The 16,850-nt window shown below is 34.7% G+C and overlaps 1 protein-coding gene across 2 annotated transcripts in view; it reads right to left on the bottom strand.

Annotated features, from left to right (window-relative positions):
• LOC149786007 (inhibitor of apoptosis protein-like) overlaps window positions 1-16,850 on the bottom strand; it is a 101,831-nt gene that overhangs the window by 46,064 nt on the left and 38,917 nt on the right. For both annotated transcript variants that reach the window (XM_089976296.1, XM_089976297.1), the window contains 2 exons: window positions 6,976-7,444; window positions 2,186-2,393 (listed from right to left, as the gene is read on the bottom strand). In XM_089976296.1, coding sequence (XP_089832422.1) covers window positions 2,186-2,393; window positions 6,976-7,404 — 637 coding nt within the window. In that variant the 5' untranslated portion in view covers window positions 7,405-7,444. The remainder of the gene's footprint in view (window positions 1-2,185; window positions 2,394-6,975; window positions 7,445-16,850) is intronic.

Here is a 16,850-nt window from a genome sequence, read left to right as displayed (position 1 = left end):
GGGAACTATACACTGATTTATAATTTATAATGGTTCATGCTCCTGTCTTCCTACCTTTTAAAGTCAATATCCTTAACTGACATTCCAAGAGGAGTTAATATGTGCAGGCAGCATCACTCCAGCAACTGTCCCTGCTTCTTTGGCCTCACTCATGGATTAAACTGAGCTTTCCACCAGAGGGAGCTGTGCTGACTCCAAATTTAAAACACTGAACTCTGACAAGACTGTTGTTTCTTTGCTTTTCGTAATTTTGTCTGAAAGTGTTTTCATACGAATGCACATTTGGTTATTGAATCCTTTATTATTTAATCTTTTTTAAAGCTAAAAATACAATATCACTGAATACAAAAAATGTCTTTAAATAATGCACAATGAATCATATAAATTACCATTTTAAAATACTATAATAGGGAAAAAAATAAACGGTCAAATTCTATTAAATAAACATACCAAGCATGCTTGAAAATAATTAAAAGGAAAAAGGTTTTTAGCAATATTTCCTTGTACATAAATCTATAAACATATACATCTGCTTTTTGCATGAAACGTGTTCTGTAAAAAAAACAAAATCTTTTTCTTCACATATTGCTGTGCATCAGAGACACACGAGGTTATTCTAGTATGTTGTTTTATCTAGAGGATATACTACGCAACATTTAACTTAACTCGCAGCTTTTTTTTTCCTTCTTGGAAATTATTTTTGTGCATTCAAAAGAGACATCAGCATTTCTGGTTTGGTTTAACTAAGTCAACTTTAGGGTGTTTGAAATAAAGACTTTAGTTAGCTTTTGTTTGGCAATAAGAGTACATTGTCTAGTCTAAGGACACAATTTAGCAGAATCCTCGCATTCTTCATCGAATCTGTCCAAGGTCTTGATGATGCAAAACATATATTCCAAATTTTATCAAAAATATATCAGATATATGGCTTCCAGAGCGGTCACATGCTCAGACAAGCAAATGAAGGTTAACCTCTTACTTTGCTCATCAGATGTATTGATATAAACCTATATGCCAAGTTTGATAAATACTGGACAAACAACATCGCCTCTAGAGTGGTGAAAGCAAATGATGGCAGATATACTGTGGACACCAGGCCATACTATAAGTTCACTTGGCCAGATGAGGTAATGAAACAAAATTCTAGAATGTTTTGTCCCTTTAGCAACAATCATTATATGTGTTGTCCCTTTAGTAACAATCATTATATGTGTTGTCCCTTTAGCAACAATCATTACATTTGTTGTCCCTTTCGTAACAATCTTATATATGTTGTCCCTTTAATAACAATCATTATATGTGTTGTTACTTTAGTAACAATCATTATATGTGTTATCCCTTTAGTAACAATCATTATATGTGTTGTCCCTTTAGTAAAAATCATTGTATTTGTTGGCCCTTTAGTAACAATCATTATATGTGTTGTCCCTTTAGCAACAATCATTACATTTGTTGTCCCTTTCGTAACAATCTTATATATGTTGTCCCTTTAGTAACAATCATTATATGTGTTGTCCCTTTAGCAACAATCATTGTATTTGTTGGCCCTTTAGTAACAATCATTATATGTGTTGTCCCTTTAGCAACAATCATTACATTTGTTGTCCCTTTCGTAACAATCTTATATATGTTGTCCCTTTAGTAACAATCATTATATGTGTTGTCCCTTTAGCAACAATCATTATATTTGTCATCCCTTTAGTAACAATCGTTATATTTGTTTACAGCTCAACATCATTTGTACAAACTGCAAGGCATCATGCAAGGTCGCTTTTCAAAGTTTGGACAATATTGGTTGTGTATTTTTCAGAATAATTAACTCATTAGGCCCAAGGGCCTAGTGATTTAGCAATTTAATGATTATAAATGCAAGACGTTTGTCACAGTTGCGTATTGTTAAAACACATGCATATCAAACCTGTAAATAAAAGCCATATCCTGCATCATTACCAGAAAAGCAAATAGTGTCAAAGAAATGGCATTCAATGCTCAACTTAATGCAATCACTTGAGTGTAAAATGTGTGTCACTGTAACCTACATGTACTTTTCATTAATACTGAGCAAAACACGAGTTAAATTATTCTGCGTACAACTTATGCCACAAAATGGTGACAGAAAATCGATACATGTCTCCTCCAAACTTTGCATGTAAGATCTTTGGCAAATAAAAAACATTTAAATCACCAGTGAAAAAGAATCCTGCTTCTGCCATTTGCTGAGGAGTCTGGTCCAAATATGGAGGCCAGCCATGACTAAAAGTCGCGATCCGACTGGGCAGTAGAACATGTTCTGCAAACTTAGGCCTGTTATCTGCTTCGGATTGTGCTGATTCCTCCACTGGATGCAAAAGCATGCTTGGATTTGTCTCCCCAGGTCCTGACTTGGGCTCATGCTGCAGTATTAATAGTGGTCCATTAAGTATGAATGATTATAGGAAATATAGTTCAGACTCTCATAATGATCACTCATTTTAAACAAAACCTCTCATATTCAGACATTCTTATCAATGTAGCTACATGTATGACCTATCATCTAGAGCCATATACAACCTTTACCCAGCCAAAACGTTTCCATCTCATCCACTGTATACGTTTCAATGCAAAATGTCTTCAAAAATATAACTGAATAAACAATAAAATACTCTAGCCTTGTTTATTTAATGATATAGATTATTAGTATTATCATAAAGTCATCATGAGTGATATTTATAAGATATTGGTGTTCTAGATTTTGTCCCAATTCATTAACCCTATCCTTCTTTGAAGCCTGGGCATAACAAATGTATGTATCTCTGTATACCTCAGCACAATAATGGCTATATAGTACCAATTAAAAACAGAGTTATAGAAATGTAAAAATTAAGAATTGCCCAAAAACTTCAGAAAGATAAATCCATCAAAAGAAATATAAAACAACAACTAAAGATTAAACATGTACAATCTCTAAAACATCGTGAACGATTTGCTTTGTAACTTATTTTCCCACAAAAGAGTTTCACAGGTGGTACTACATAATAAACATTCTTAACAGAATTCATATCAAAATACTTCTGTCTAAAAGTTGACATGCTCAACAAGAATAGTTTCCACTCTTTGTGGACACTGGCAGGTTAAAGACTCACGCTACAGGCTGAAATACTTTTTTTACCAGACGACGGCTGAGTAAAAGACTTACTGACAAAAGAAACTGTATGAGCTAAGGAATACTCGTCAGCAATACCAGTAGCATTTTCTAATGTTCGGACCGTGTGCTCTTCAAGATAAGTCTAAATGTCACTTTGGACGCATTTCATGAACTTTTCAACTAATATGAGTTGTCTGAGGTTTTCGTAATCTTTATACACTTTCTTGGCTAAGCTCCACCTATCAAATTGTCATGCTTTTTCCCATGCAAATTCAACATAGATTTGGTCAGTTGATATTTTACAATTTCTAAAACCTTGTCAATATGCCTGATGTACCAACTCATAACCCTTCAAGATATATGTCTTAACCACATCGTGATCAGCACTCTACTGACAGTGAAATGTAAATATCACGAGCTATGCCAGTAAGTACACACTGTAATAATAAGTCTAGTGCTGTCTCGGCCACTTCAAAATATTTCAGCAATTTTCTCATCATGAACAAAATATTGATCTACTTCTTTATCCTGAAAAGTGAGTGCTAACTTGATATTCCTGAAAACATCAAAACAATGTGGAGTGTTTTGCACTTGCCAGCTCTAATTCTTTTAATCTAATTTGAAATTCCCTTTCTTAATTTTCTCTTTGCATTAGCATTTGCATTAGCCTACCTTGTTTGTCTTTCTCAAAATGCATTTTTCTTTTATCTTTCTCTTGCAGCAGCTGCAATTGTCTTTCTTGAGGCTCAAGCTTTCTTAACTCAATTTTATTCTTATATTTTAATTTCAATTCCATAACTTATAAGTTAAAGGGGCATGGAGACTTACTAATTAAATCCAAAACACATTTATATAAAATATTCTTTACCACCAAAAATTGCACCAAAATATTTTTTATTTCTTGCTTTGTTAAAGAAGCCTTTCCCTCAGAAAGATAATATTTACTGGCAAGCTGAAGTAAAATCATTCTTTTTCAAGGAGTCTAACTATTCCTGGGTAGGACTTGAAATAAAGAACTCCACTTTAGATGACATTGTAAAACCGTGTTAGTTTCACTAAATATTTCTAAAATGTGAAATAATACCTGGGATTTCGGAAAATTTCAAAACAGGGTGAATTTAAGTTTTAAAAACAAATTTTTCTGAAATGTTTTAGAGAAGATAAATTCTCTGTCGAGCACCCAATTCTCTGTTACGAGTCTATGCTCTTAAAATAAATAACGGAAAAGATTGAAAAGCGACAAGGTTTGTGAATAAACCTATAGATGCTAAGGTCAAGGCTATCTATATTCCCTGTGCCTATCAGTAAAAAGCAACTGATGCGGTTTTGGGGTTTGGCTGGATATCTGAGGAAATTTTTTTCAATTTGTCCATAATTGCTGAACCAATGAAATGTTTATTGAGCAAGAAAACCAAGTTTTGTAGGTCTAAGAAATGACAGGAGGCTTTTGATAAGTAAAGTCCATACTTAAGAGTGCACCAATTCTTTCAGCTCCAAATTTCAGTCAATCGTTCAAAATGTTTGTTGAAGCAAGTGATAGGGTTGAAGCAGTTGATTCAAGAAGGAAACAATGCTGTAGATCATCCATTGTACTATTTTGCTGATAAATTAGCACCAGATAAATTATTTCACAACTGAGAAGGAATATTTGGCTCAGATATTGGCATTGAAATACTCTGGAGTGTATATTAATCCATGCTTCTTCTTAAATTTGTGTGCTTAATGACCACAACCCCCTTGCTTTCATTGGCAAGATGAAAAACTAAATCAAATATTATTAAGGTGGAGTTTGCTGTTACCAGAATAAAACATAGACATTAGGCATGTTAAGGGAAATTACAATTTAATAGCAGATGCACTTTCACGTGTTCAGAAATATATTGGTTATGTATAATTTGCGTCATTCATAAGAATTCATCTTTTGTCATCTTTTATCACATGTATATTTGACTACTAGTAAAAAAAAAGCTTTATTGTGTAAATCTTTTATTTATGAGAGGAAGCGTTAGGTTTATTTAATTTGCAATGCTTGTTTGTATGGTTTTTTGTATTTTATTTCATTACATGTTATTATAAAGTAACATTGTATATTGGACTTGACCTTGTCCAAAATTGAGTTCATTGCTGCTTGAACTGAACTGACTTTTTTTAATTGTATTCCGTAGACAACTAATGCATAGTTAAAATATTCTCTATGTGAATGGGCTTGATAGCAGGATCATTATTAATAGAAATAAATATGTTTATTTGGGTCTAGGTCAAGATTATTGGAATTTATCTGGTATACCTGACATAATCCAGGTTATATATTTTCATTTCAGTAATAGGTTTGTTAAACATCAGGATCATTCTAGAATGTTATTTTCCATTAGGAAAATGCTAATTGTGATAGAGATCAGGCAGAAGACTATATAATCTTTGACTGAAGGGAACATTCATTGGTGCTTTAAGATCTAACACAATCAAGTTGTTTTATATGCTGTGTCCAGTATTTCATTTCAGGCTGGAATCTATTTTTTCCAATTTTTGAATTCAAATGATCATTTTCTCTGAAAATACAAAAGTGCTCAGATAAAATTCTTGGATAGAGACATTCGTTGGAATTTACAGGAATTCAAACCTGAAATTATATTTACTGTGATTCAACGAAAGGATGTTGACACATCAGCCTTATACAGGTTATAACGGACACATCAACACCTTCAGCTTTAGATAATTTTAGACTTCTACTGAATTTTATGCAGGACTTTAAATTACTGGGACTTATTCTGTACTTCTATGATTATTTTGGGATTCAATTCGCAATACTGTAAGTTTTTTTCTCGTGTTCAATTTGTATTCTAGGGAATTAAATTATTTGTTGAATTTTACAAACCTTGTTGCTTTTCACTATTTTCTATTACTTATTTTAAGAGCATACACTAGAAACAATATAATGATTTGACTTCTGTATGGACGTAATTGAAAGAAACTTAATGAATCAGACTGACGGTTACATTTACTTAAAAAGATAGGAATAATTACACAACCTTCATAGTCAACATAGAACAACATAGGTCAGTTTCTCCAACTGAAATTGTTAACATGTAAGTTTTTGCTTTGAGCAAAGACATGATAATATAATGTAAATCATGACATTGAATAGCTAATAAGTGTAGCCATTTTCTTTCCTTGGAAAATAAGCCTAATTATGAAGGATATTAATTATTTCACCTTCCAAAGGGCACTTATTCAAAACTGGTTTTGGCAAGCTATACATATCAAGGGTTAATACAGTATGAACTAGATCAATAACATTTGGATACAGAAGATCACACATCCACAACCGACCCAAGTTTAATCCTCCTCTATGTTATAAATAAATGTTTTGTGTACAAAATCCGTTTGTCTACTTTCAGAGAAAATGACCTTGACCTCTGACCATTTGAACCCAAAATCATAAAGATGCCATAACTTCAAGCCACACACAAAAGTTAGGCCATGTCTGTGATGTAAAACTAATTAAACTGTACTGAAACCAATTTCATTACTTGACTTTACTTCCAAGAGAGTTAAAAACAAGACAAAATACTGTTTTAAGATATCTAGAACTATTCGGTCACATTAATTGCAAAGTTATTTATACCGCCCCCATCATATGCACAATATTGGGAACTTTGGTTTTAATTTAAAGACTATTGCAGTCATTTCCCAAATCTGGAAAAGTGTACCTTTTGGAAATCTATGAAGTAAAGACATTTCATGCAAAATCAAATATAGAAAATTGTTCAAACGTTGTAAATCTACAAGCATTGAACATTAAATAAATTCCATCACATTCGGACTGATTTTTGGCGAAAGCAATAACTTACCATTAGACTGTCATCTTCATTAATAGTTCTTGGCGTTTTTGTTGCTTCTCTAGACACAGCTCTACTTCCCTCAACCTGATTTGGACCTGTACCTGACATAGACAATGTGGTAACTGGAAGAGATGGAGGTGGTATTGAGTCCCTGTCTGCTCTGCCAACATTTCCCCTTCCATCAGGACTCATGGGGATGTTAACGTGCCCTTCTTGTCTGCCATTTAAAAACGGGCAATTGGGAGACAATCTCCGATGAACTTCAGAGGGGTTGTCGAAATAATTCCATTCACTATGTGTCACCCCACAGGAAAAGCATCTGGTCTGTGTCCCCTGTCCTGTATAATAGAACCCCTCTCTCGCAAGACGGTTCGGGCTACCACTAGCTGTAATGGGGTAGTTCTCGAAAGTCTGTAATCGCATCCATTCCACTGACATGCATTCCTCATCACCAGGTGGCGACTCTCTGCTTTTACAGCTAAAAAATTCATTCAAATTGGTAAATGGATATATCAGAATGGTTTGCAATCCCTGAAGAGCTCGTATTGTTACAGGTTGTAACTGAAACAACCATTTTAATGATTCCCCAATTGATAAAGCTGTCATAAGGGTAAAATATAACTGCATTACCTGATACCAATAGCAAACTCTATTCCTAACATGATTTTGTGTTCCTTTACCAACGATCGGTGGTCTTGTAAAGAAAGGTTTTTCATGAACACCAGGTTCTTTGGCGGCCGTATGAAATCTGCCAGCCACAAGACCAAATTCATATGCGCTGACATCAAAAAACTCTTTGGAATTTGACAACATATTCGCAGTAGTTGCGTTTGAGAAAGCAATACCATGTGACGTAGCTGATTTACTTGATAACTGACCTGAAATAATTGATCGGTCTTCCGACTGTCTTTGGTCACAGGGTAATAAGTAATGTCTGAAAGAGCTTGACACTAATTTGTTGTTAAACTGGGCAAACATTTTTGGCGTGACATATAAAGCCTCTCTTGACCTTTCGAGCAAGGAAGCCTCAGACTGGGTTGAATAATTCGATTCACTAGAACTATTAAGCCAAAACTGCTTGTAATCTTGTGAACCATGATACGTTCTGAGATTATCAGACAGGCATGATTCCAAGTGTGTTGAAAAACTTAATTCACTTTGACCTTTCGAGAGGGCTGCCTTTGAATCTTCTGTACATACCGTTGGGAATGAAATTAACTCTGTTGAAGATTGGGGTTTTTCTTTGGTGTCAGAATGGGAGGGTTCAGACTGCGATGAAAACTGACACTCACTCCAGCCATCAGAGAGGACTGGAATTGACTCTTTTAAACTGCAACAACGATATGGCATGGGCTCAGATATAATGATATGGCTAGATTCACTCTGGCTTTGTATATCAGACGGTGATGAATAGAAAGGGTCTTCAAGGCTGCTGGACTTGCATGACTTAAATAGTGATTCTGTAGAACTTGCAGACTCTCGTTCATGGTCTAACAGTTCTGATTCGAACCGAGAGTGACACATAACTTCACATTCAGAATTGGCAGAATCGGACTCTGCTACAAAGACAGAATGTATTTCACCGTTAGAATGTACAGATTCTGAATGCCTGGACTTGACCGATTTTCCTGAAATGTCATACTGCAATGACCTGGTGTTATTTGAATCTATACCTAACGAATCCGTGTTTCTTTTGATACTGTTGTCAGAAGGTGATGAAAATCTTCCAGATTCCTCTTTTTGCGAGGCATTTGTACAATCACAAGTATATTGGTAATCACGACTTGCATAGTTTGTGTTGAAGCAAATCTCTGCATCACTGGGTTTTAGATCACTGGTAACATTGTCAAAACATTCATCTGAAAATTGTGCTGGCAAATTGGTTGGTAATATTATTTCTACATGTTTGCTTGAACCGCTATTGGTATAAATACTAGAAAAAGAATCATTACCATTCCTTTCACAGCCACTGTTCTGAATAAATGGAAGTTCATTCTGTGGATATTGAAAACACCTGTCAGGTACGAGGTTACATTGTAATGCTGTATCCAGATAGCATTCAACAAATTTATCTTCCCGGTTCTTATCAACTTGCTCTGAAGCGGATGACTGGACGTTACAGGATTTATGTTGTTTACGTTTTATTTCTTGCTCTTTCTTTGCTATAAGAAAACCCTGTGAATTTTCATCTTCATGATTCTTAGAAGTAGCATTCCAGATACTCGCCTTACATTTTTCTGTAAGCGCTGACAATGTATTTCTGGATTGTCTGCTTGGTACGTTTTTCATACATGTTTGAACTTTCTTTGCATTCATGTTATCAACATTCAACAGTTCTAAACATTTTACCCTTGATGAATGTTTTCATGACATTTCGTATTCAACAATGCTTGACAAACATTCTGGCTCTTGGATATGACCGCAAGGACCCGTACATTTAAGCTCTGCTCAAACACTGCCTACTTGGTCCTTACAAGATTCTCGAGGATTTAATTCCATTCTGAACTGATTTCTTTTTGGAATCCAGCTAACTCGAAAGTTAGTCATGGGTTTTTTCCAAGTTTCTTTTCTCAAGAAGGGCAATCTTCAAAATTATGTCAATGGTAATAACATTCAAGCCTGTTTGAGAAAAATAATGAAGACAAAATTAGAAAGTAGGGAAATTACTATTTAATTTATTTATTTTTGGGTGGGGAGGAAGGCAGAATGACTTCAAAGAAAATACAAGGTCCCAAATTAGCTGGAAAACAATTTAGACATCACATGAAGGGAAACAAATTATATTGAGATAAAACAAAATTTAAAAAAATATCCTGGTTAAAAAATCTCAGCACTCCTCCCTCGTCTGAAAATTAAAATGCCTGTCTTTAATAAAGATGTCTTTGATTTAGTTATAACAATATATTTTTAAAAGATCCTCAATTTAAAACTCTAATATATAAACCCGGTTCAAATGAAACATTTTCCTCAATTTAAAATTCTAATATATGCAAACTGTTCAAATGAAACATTTTTCTTAATTTAAAATTGTTAAGTGTAGTAACACATTCCTGCACAAACGTCAGCAGGTAAATAGGAATAGATAGTAAAATCTATTATGGTATGTATTTTCGAATGGCATATACCAAAGTTGTATTCCCTCTAAATTACCCAAGTACTGGAAGAAGACAACACAAACAAAAATTCCATATTTTAGTGGGGAAATTCAAATAACCATGCCCCAGACACTAATAAACATGTTTACTTCTACTGATAATGATCCTAATTTTAAACCCACACTCCAATGCAAACATTAACAATGATTGATTTGTTTACCAAATAAGAATTACTGGTTATTTTGGACCTGGTCGAGTAAAAAATACAAATATAACTAATGATGATGTAGACAAACTAACAAGGAACGCGCGTTTATGGACTAAAATTCTCAATGTTTTAAGTGGGATTACACACGGACAACACTTATAAAATATTGCAATGAAATCAAAGCTGAAAGGGCAGAAATCCATAAATGACCCAGCTTTGTAGTTTTTGTAAATTAAAATAATGAAGTGACCACGTCAACGAGTACGAACCACGTAGACCAATGGTAAATATCGATGCATTAAATAGCAAAGACCTGTCTTGTAATGATGTCACTAATTCTTCCAATAAAAATTTGTTCCGCTAACGAGAAAGAACGAAAGCCCTCCCGGTCAATAAATTCCGGTCACTGGTTCAGAACATTTATATTCGAGATATATCAGATAATTAACACTTTTGCATATCAAAATTCATCAACACATGTATCTCCACTAGAAAAAAAAAAGAGTTACTGGAAGTGACTGTGCCACTGTTGGTCAGATGAGAATTGTAGCATTCCAAAAGAATTTAGTTTCATCTGAGATACCCTATGGGTTAGGGTTAGGGTTAGTTTCATCTGAGATACCCTATGGGTTAGGGTTAGGGTTAGTTTCATCTGAGATACCCTATGATAAAAGTACCGTTACTTTTAAGGATTAGCTACAAAATTTCAGCCTGATTGTCTTTGAAATTAATGAGCATTTTATTGATTAAAATAGATTTCTTCTACATCGTGTATTTATATATTCTGTTAAAAGAACACAGTATTTTTTTTTTTTTGCAATTGCTACCCAAATACTGAACAGTTTTGCCCTTGAAAGTGGTATCATATTCCTGCTTCATCTACCTACAGCATAAACAAATAATTATATCCCAGTTTCCACAGAGTAACTACACATTACCATAATGCAAGATCAAAGGGCAACTTATATTAGATATACAATTCATAGACAAAAGAAATACATGACAAAAGTTCACGGTAAAGTAAAGGTGATATATCACATATACAATATCCAATTTTACATCATATATCAATCAGTCAAATTATCTACAGATCCATTCTGAAATGACAAGCTTTTCATCTGGCTGCAGAACATTTGAGGCAACCTTGTTGCATGCATATTAGTGTACAGCAAGTTTCGCTAAATCGAGCTTAAACTATAGAATAGTGGGTTTAACAAGCGGTGTAATTTTCATATTCATGAGTGGAAAGAGATATAAAACTAAACTCTCAACATTATGGTCCAAATTATAGATACTACAGATGGTCCAAATTATGGATATAGATGGTCCAAATTATGGATACAGATGGTCCAAATTATGGACACAGATGGTCCAAATTATGGATAGAGATGGTCCAAATTATGGATACAGATTGTCCAAATTATGGATACAGATGGTTCAAATTTTGGATACTACAGATGATCCAAATTATGGACACAGATGGTCCAAATTATGGATAGAGATGGTCCAAATTATGGATACAGATTGTCCAAATTATGGATACAGATTGTCCAAATAATGGATACTACAGATTGTCCAAATTATGGATACAGATTGTCCAAATAATGGATACTACAGATTGTCCAAATAATGGATACTACAGATGATCCAAATTTTTGATACAGATGGTCCAAATTATGGATACAGATTGTCCAAATTATGGATACAAATGGTCCAAATTATGGATACAGACGGTCCAAATTATGGATACAGATGGTACAAATTATGGATACAGATGGTCCAAATTATGGATACAGATTGTCCAAATTATGGATACAAATGGTCCAAATTATGGATACAGACGGTCCAAATTATGGATACAGATGGTCCAAATTATGGATACAGATTGTCCAAATTATGGATACTACAGATGATCCAAATTATGGATATAGATGGTCCAAATTATGGATACAGATTGTCCAAATTATGGATACAGATTGTCCACATTATGGATACAGATGGTCCAAAAAATGCAATGTGGAATATTCCAAATAATGAATACAGATTAAATTACGTATGTGATGTGGAATATTCACAAATTTGCATCTTAATTTATAACATATCTTGAAGATCTTGTTATCTTTACTATGTTAAAATATATATTTACCTTAAAATATGAACAAAATCTTTGGAAAACAAATTTGGATTCAAAATAACATATGCTAACTTAGTGAACTGTGGGAACAAAATTAAATTAGCCAAAAATAATAATAAAAAATATACTGAACGAAACTAGCGGTAATGCAAACGTCTATATTTACATTGCCGAAGCCATCAAGAAAAGCAGCAGAGAGGGTGAACAGACCATAGAATTCCGACAAAACAAATAAAACAAACAAATAAATCATCTCGTAGAAAGGTCAAGATTTTACAAATGAACTTTCCTTGAGATGTTTATTTTTGCAATGACCGATTGTACTAATAAAACCTAAGTTCGAAATAGTAGCTGAAAAAATAAAGTACTCTACGTGTTTATTTATTTCTTGTTTATTTTTTTGACGACCAACGTTGGTAGGTACCCTCTCTGCTGCTATTAATTTACCACCATACCAAGTTTGATGAATATTTTTCAACGCGTTCTCGCTGTCCTTTCTCCTCATCTGTTTCATCTTCATCTGAATCTTCGGAATTTGTTCTATGTTTCAAGTAATATTCAAGTTCTGATGGTGGTTTTTCTATTTTGGGATTTATGTTCTTTCTGTGTTTATAATAGTTCATCAAACTTCGATATCGATCTCCACCGCAATTTTTGCAAATCTGATATAATCCTCTAACGCCGTTGTTACATCCAACACAACCTCGTGGACCAGCATGAAGGTTTTTCTTTATAAGATAATTATGTTTCTTGCAATATTCTCCACGGCAGCTTTTGTTGCATTTATCTGTTGTTCCTTGACGCAGCCACGCACAGTTGTTCATTATATTAATGATATCTGTTTAATTCAATTTAATTTTATCATCACCCCTGTTACCCAAATATTTTATCAATACCCACACGATATCTTGTTCTTGGATCATGTAAATTTATTGTTATAAATCCATGCGGGGTAGCTTGCGCTCGTGAGAAGAAATTTTTGAATTTAATTATATCCATGTCACCACCACACCAAGTTTGATGAATATTTCGCAACGTGTGTGTGTCTACGCCATTAAACACAACTAAAATGTTGCAGTTGTCTCTGATCACCTTCGGAATTTGTGTATATCGTTGAGTAACATAGATCACGTCTGTATTTTTGTGTCTACCTCGGGAAAATATTCTGGCTGGATTTGATTGTTTATCTAGCATCACATCGTCGTATACAACTAAATTATTAATAAATCCGTCTATGGAATCTACGGATGGTGCTTCATCAATATCGGTTATAAACTCTATAACATCATTATCTTCATCCAGTAATCGCGCGTTTTCATTGAAATCTTTAAGTACATCATAACATCGTTGATCATCAGCGGATGGTGCTACTAAATATAATTTATCCCATTTCAACCATCTCATTATCAGATTAAGTAATAATTGCGTCTTACCCGATCCAGATGGTCCTATGATAATCATTCTGATGGAGTTCGGTAGCGCAGGATGATGCTTAACTGGCTCTCGCTGCCGAGTTGCTGAGAAATCAATTATATCCATATATATTATAACATGAATTTATATTGTTTACGCTGTAAAGTTAAAACTCCAACTATTGATTTAGCTACAGTTACAACAAAAAACAAAAAAATAGCGTACGGTGGAAAATGTTCTATGTGCTGTAGAAAGAAATTTTCGTTTTTACCTAATAAGCGGGGTGGTGATATTGCTAATTTGATGTCAAAGTTTCCAGGTGCTCCATGGGCTAAATACAGCGGAGAAAAACATCTACCAGGATATAATTATTGCGGTCCTGGTACCAGACTTGATATCAGGCTCGATGATCAAGATCAACCAAAACCAGGCGAGGAACCAATAAACGCTATTGATCGAGCTTGTCATGCTCATGATGTAGCTTATAAAAGTAAAAATCTACAAGATAGGCATATTGCAGATGTAAAATTAATTCATTCATTAAATTCTATAAAAAATAAAAATATTAGAGAATCATTAGCTAATTGGTTAGTAAGATCCTCGATGAAAGGTAAATTAGCGATTGGGGCTGGTAATTAATAATGGAATCAATTTATTATTCACCGAGAGGATACTGGAGAGGCAAAGCAGCAATTGGTAAACTCGCTGATGCAGCGGCGGTTAAACATTCTACTGCTAGCGCGTGGTTATCTAAACAAGCAATATGGCAAATTTATCTACCACGTCCTAAACAAATTCAGTACGCGTATTTCGATGTCAGTGTTCCTAATGAAGTTCATCAAGCTGATATTCTGTTTTTACCGCATGATACTGTGCGTGGAAAAACGTACAAATACGCGCTAACCGTAGTTGATGTTGCAAGTAGATATAAAGAAGCAGAGCCGCTATCAGCGAAAACATCATCTGAAGTAGCCGATGCGTTTGAACGAATTTATCAACGAGGACTCGGACCACAAGGTGGTCTACGATGGCCACAGCTACTACAGGTTGATCCTGGTAAGGAATTTCTTGGTCCAGTATCATCGCTGATGAAACAACATAATACCAAAATACGACGAGGACATACTGCAATTCATCGTGATCAAGCAATTGTTGAGCGATTTAATCGAACACTTGCTGAACGGTTATTTGGATATCAATACGCGAGGGAATTTATTCAAGATAAAAGATCTCGCGAATGGGTGGCAAGATTACCAAACGTGATAGCTGCATTAAATAATGAGATCACACGAACAACCAACATGAAACACATTAGCGCGGTCACAAAAAAAAATATACCAACACAACGGAAAGATGCTGGAAAACAAAAAATATTAGGTGATGTCACAGTCAGATATTTATATGAGCCTGGTGAACTTGAAGGTGGTAAAGCGAGAGCAACTGATCCTATTTGGAGTGTTACCACACACAAAATATCTACCGTGACAAGATCCACTGGAAGAAATGTAGGCGTTTCCAGACCTGCAATCTACAGATTAGATTTGGCCGCTCCTCAACGTGGATTTACACGTGAACAACTACAAATAATTCCCGAGGATACACAACTACCACCGCGATCACTTCGGTGATTTCGATCACTTAACTGGCGCCTCTACGTCGATTACACTCAAGACAGGTTAACATGGTATTTTCTCGTGTATGACCGCGACTATTATCTTTTCTATCTACGGTAAATTGTCTTGAATCATTACTCGAATATCGCCATAACATTATACAATTACAACTGGTGCAATGATTGTTCTGCTGCTGTTTTAACTCAATAATAAATTCAACATCAAGATCAAAGTCACGTTTATTTTTTTTGTCAGATTGTTTGTATCCGATTAATTTTTTTCTTATTATATCATCATCGATGATGTTAAATTTATCAACGATTTCAGGAATTATGATTCTACGTAATTGAGATATATTTCTGACCCTCGATACCGCCAAATAAACTAAATTTGACCACTCGATGCGATCGTCTACAATCCAGACTCGTGTATCAGAAATAGTTAATCCCTGTGACGAGTGGATCGTCATAGCGTATCCCAACACCCATGGAGATTTGTCAGCGCGTAATGCATCTTCGACCACACTGATATCAACGGCGACAATATCATTTAATACGAGAATCTGTTTCCTTGACTCTGTCAAGGGTCCTGGAATATCAACATTAATATTCTGTTTTCGTGTATCTGATGGTCTATAACACAACGGTATGGGTAATTCTGAATATTGTTCTTTATGCAGTTGAAATAACTGTTGTTGTAAAGCGTCTCTGATTATTTTTCTACTTGCTACGATCAAATCGGTGGGTCTCCATGAGTTCAAAAAATCACTCATTGAGGTCTCTGAGATCACTCCACGTATTATTTCACACTGAATTTTGTTTGATTGTAATCTGATTAATTTTTTAAACTCCTTCAAATTTGCATCAAGAGCTCTATGATCATCATCTATTTCTTCGTAATAATCAACGAAATTTTTTAACCAATCATGTGGAGATGGTCCAACAAAAGGCGGAGGTTGACCATGATCGCCACACATTATTATGGCGGTATTTTTCGTCAACAACCAATCAAGAAACGTTTTTAATGTATCCAATGAGACCGTGCATATCTCGTCCCAAATAATTATTTTAGGTATATATTTTTCTCCCATTCGCTCAGGAGTCCATGTATCTCCGCGCCACCGAAAGAAACTATGATACGTACACGATTGTACTTGCCGCTGTTTCATCTCACGTGCGAGTCTATGTGTGGGTGTCAGCACGATCATATCTGAATTTCTAAAAACATTAATTGCTCGAGTCGTTTTGCCGCATCCACCAGGTCCATTGAGATATACTGTCTTATATCTGGTTATTGGATCACTCAACGATGGTGCCTTCGACATTTCTGATATTTTATTACCCTCACGATAAAAATCTCTCACTGGAACATCTGCTGATTCTACATAATTGTGTAATAGTTCCTTTTTTATTCTCCACGAA

This window comes from Sinohyriopsis cumingii, chromosome 12 (assembly GCF_028554795.1).
Source record: "Sinohyriopsis cumingii isolate HCF-2022 chromosome 12, ASM2855479v2, whole genome shotgun sequence".
Lineage (NCBI taxonomy): Eukaryota > Metazoa > Mollusca > Bivalvia > Unionida > Unionidae > Sinohyriopsis > Sinohyriopsis cumingii.
The sequence above is the reverse complement of the archived record's forward strand: the minus strand, read 5'-3'. Positions and strand labels throughout refer to the sequence as shown.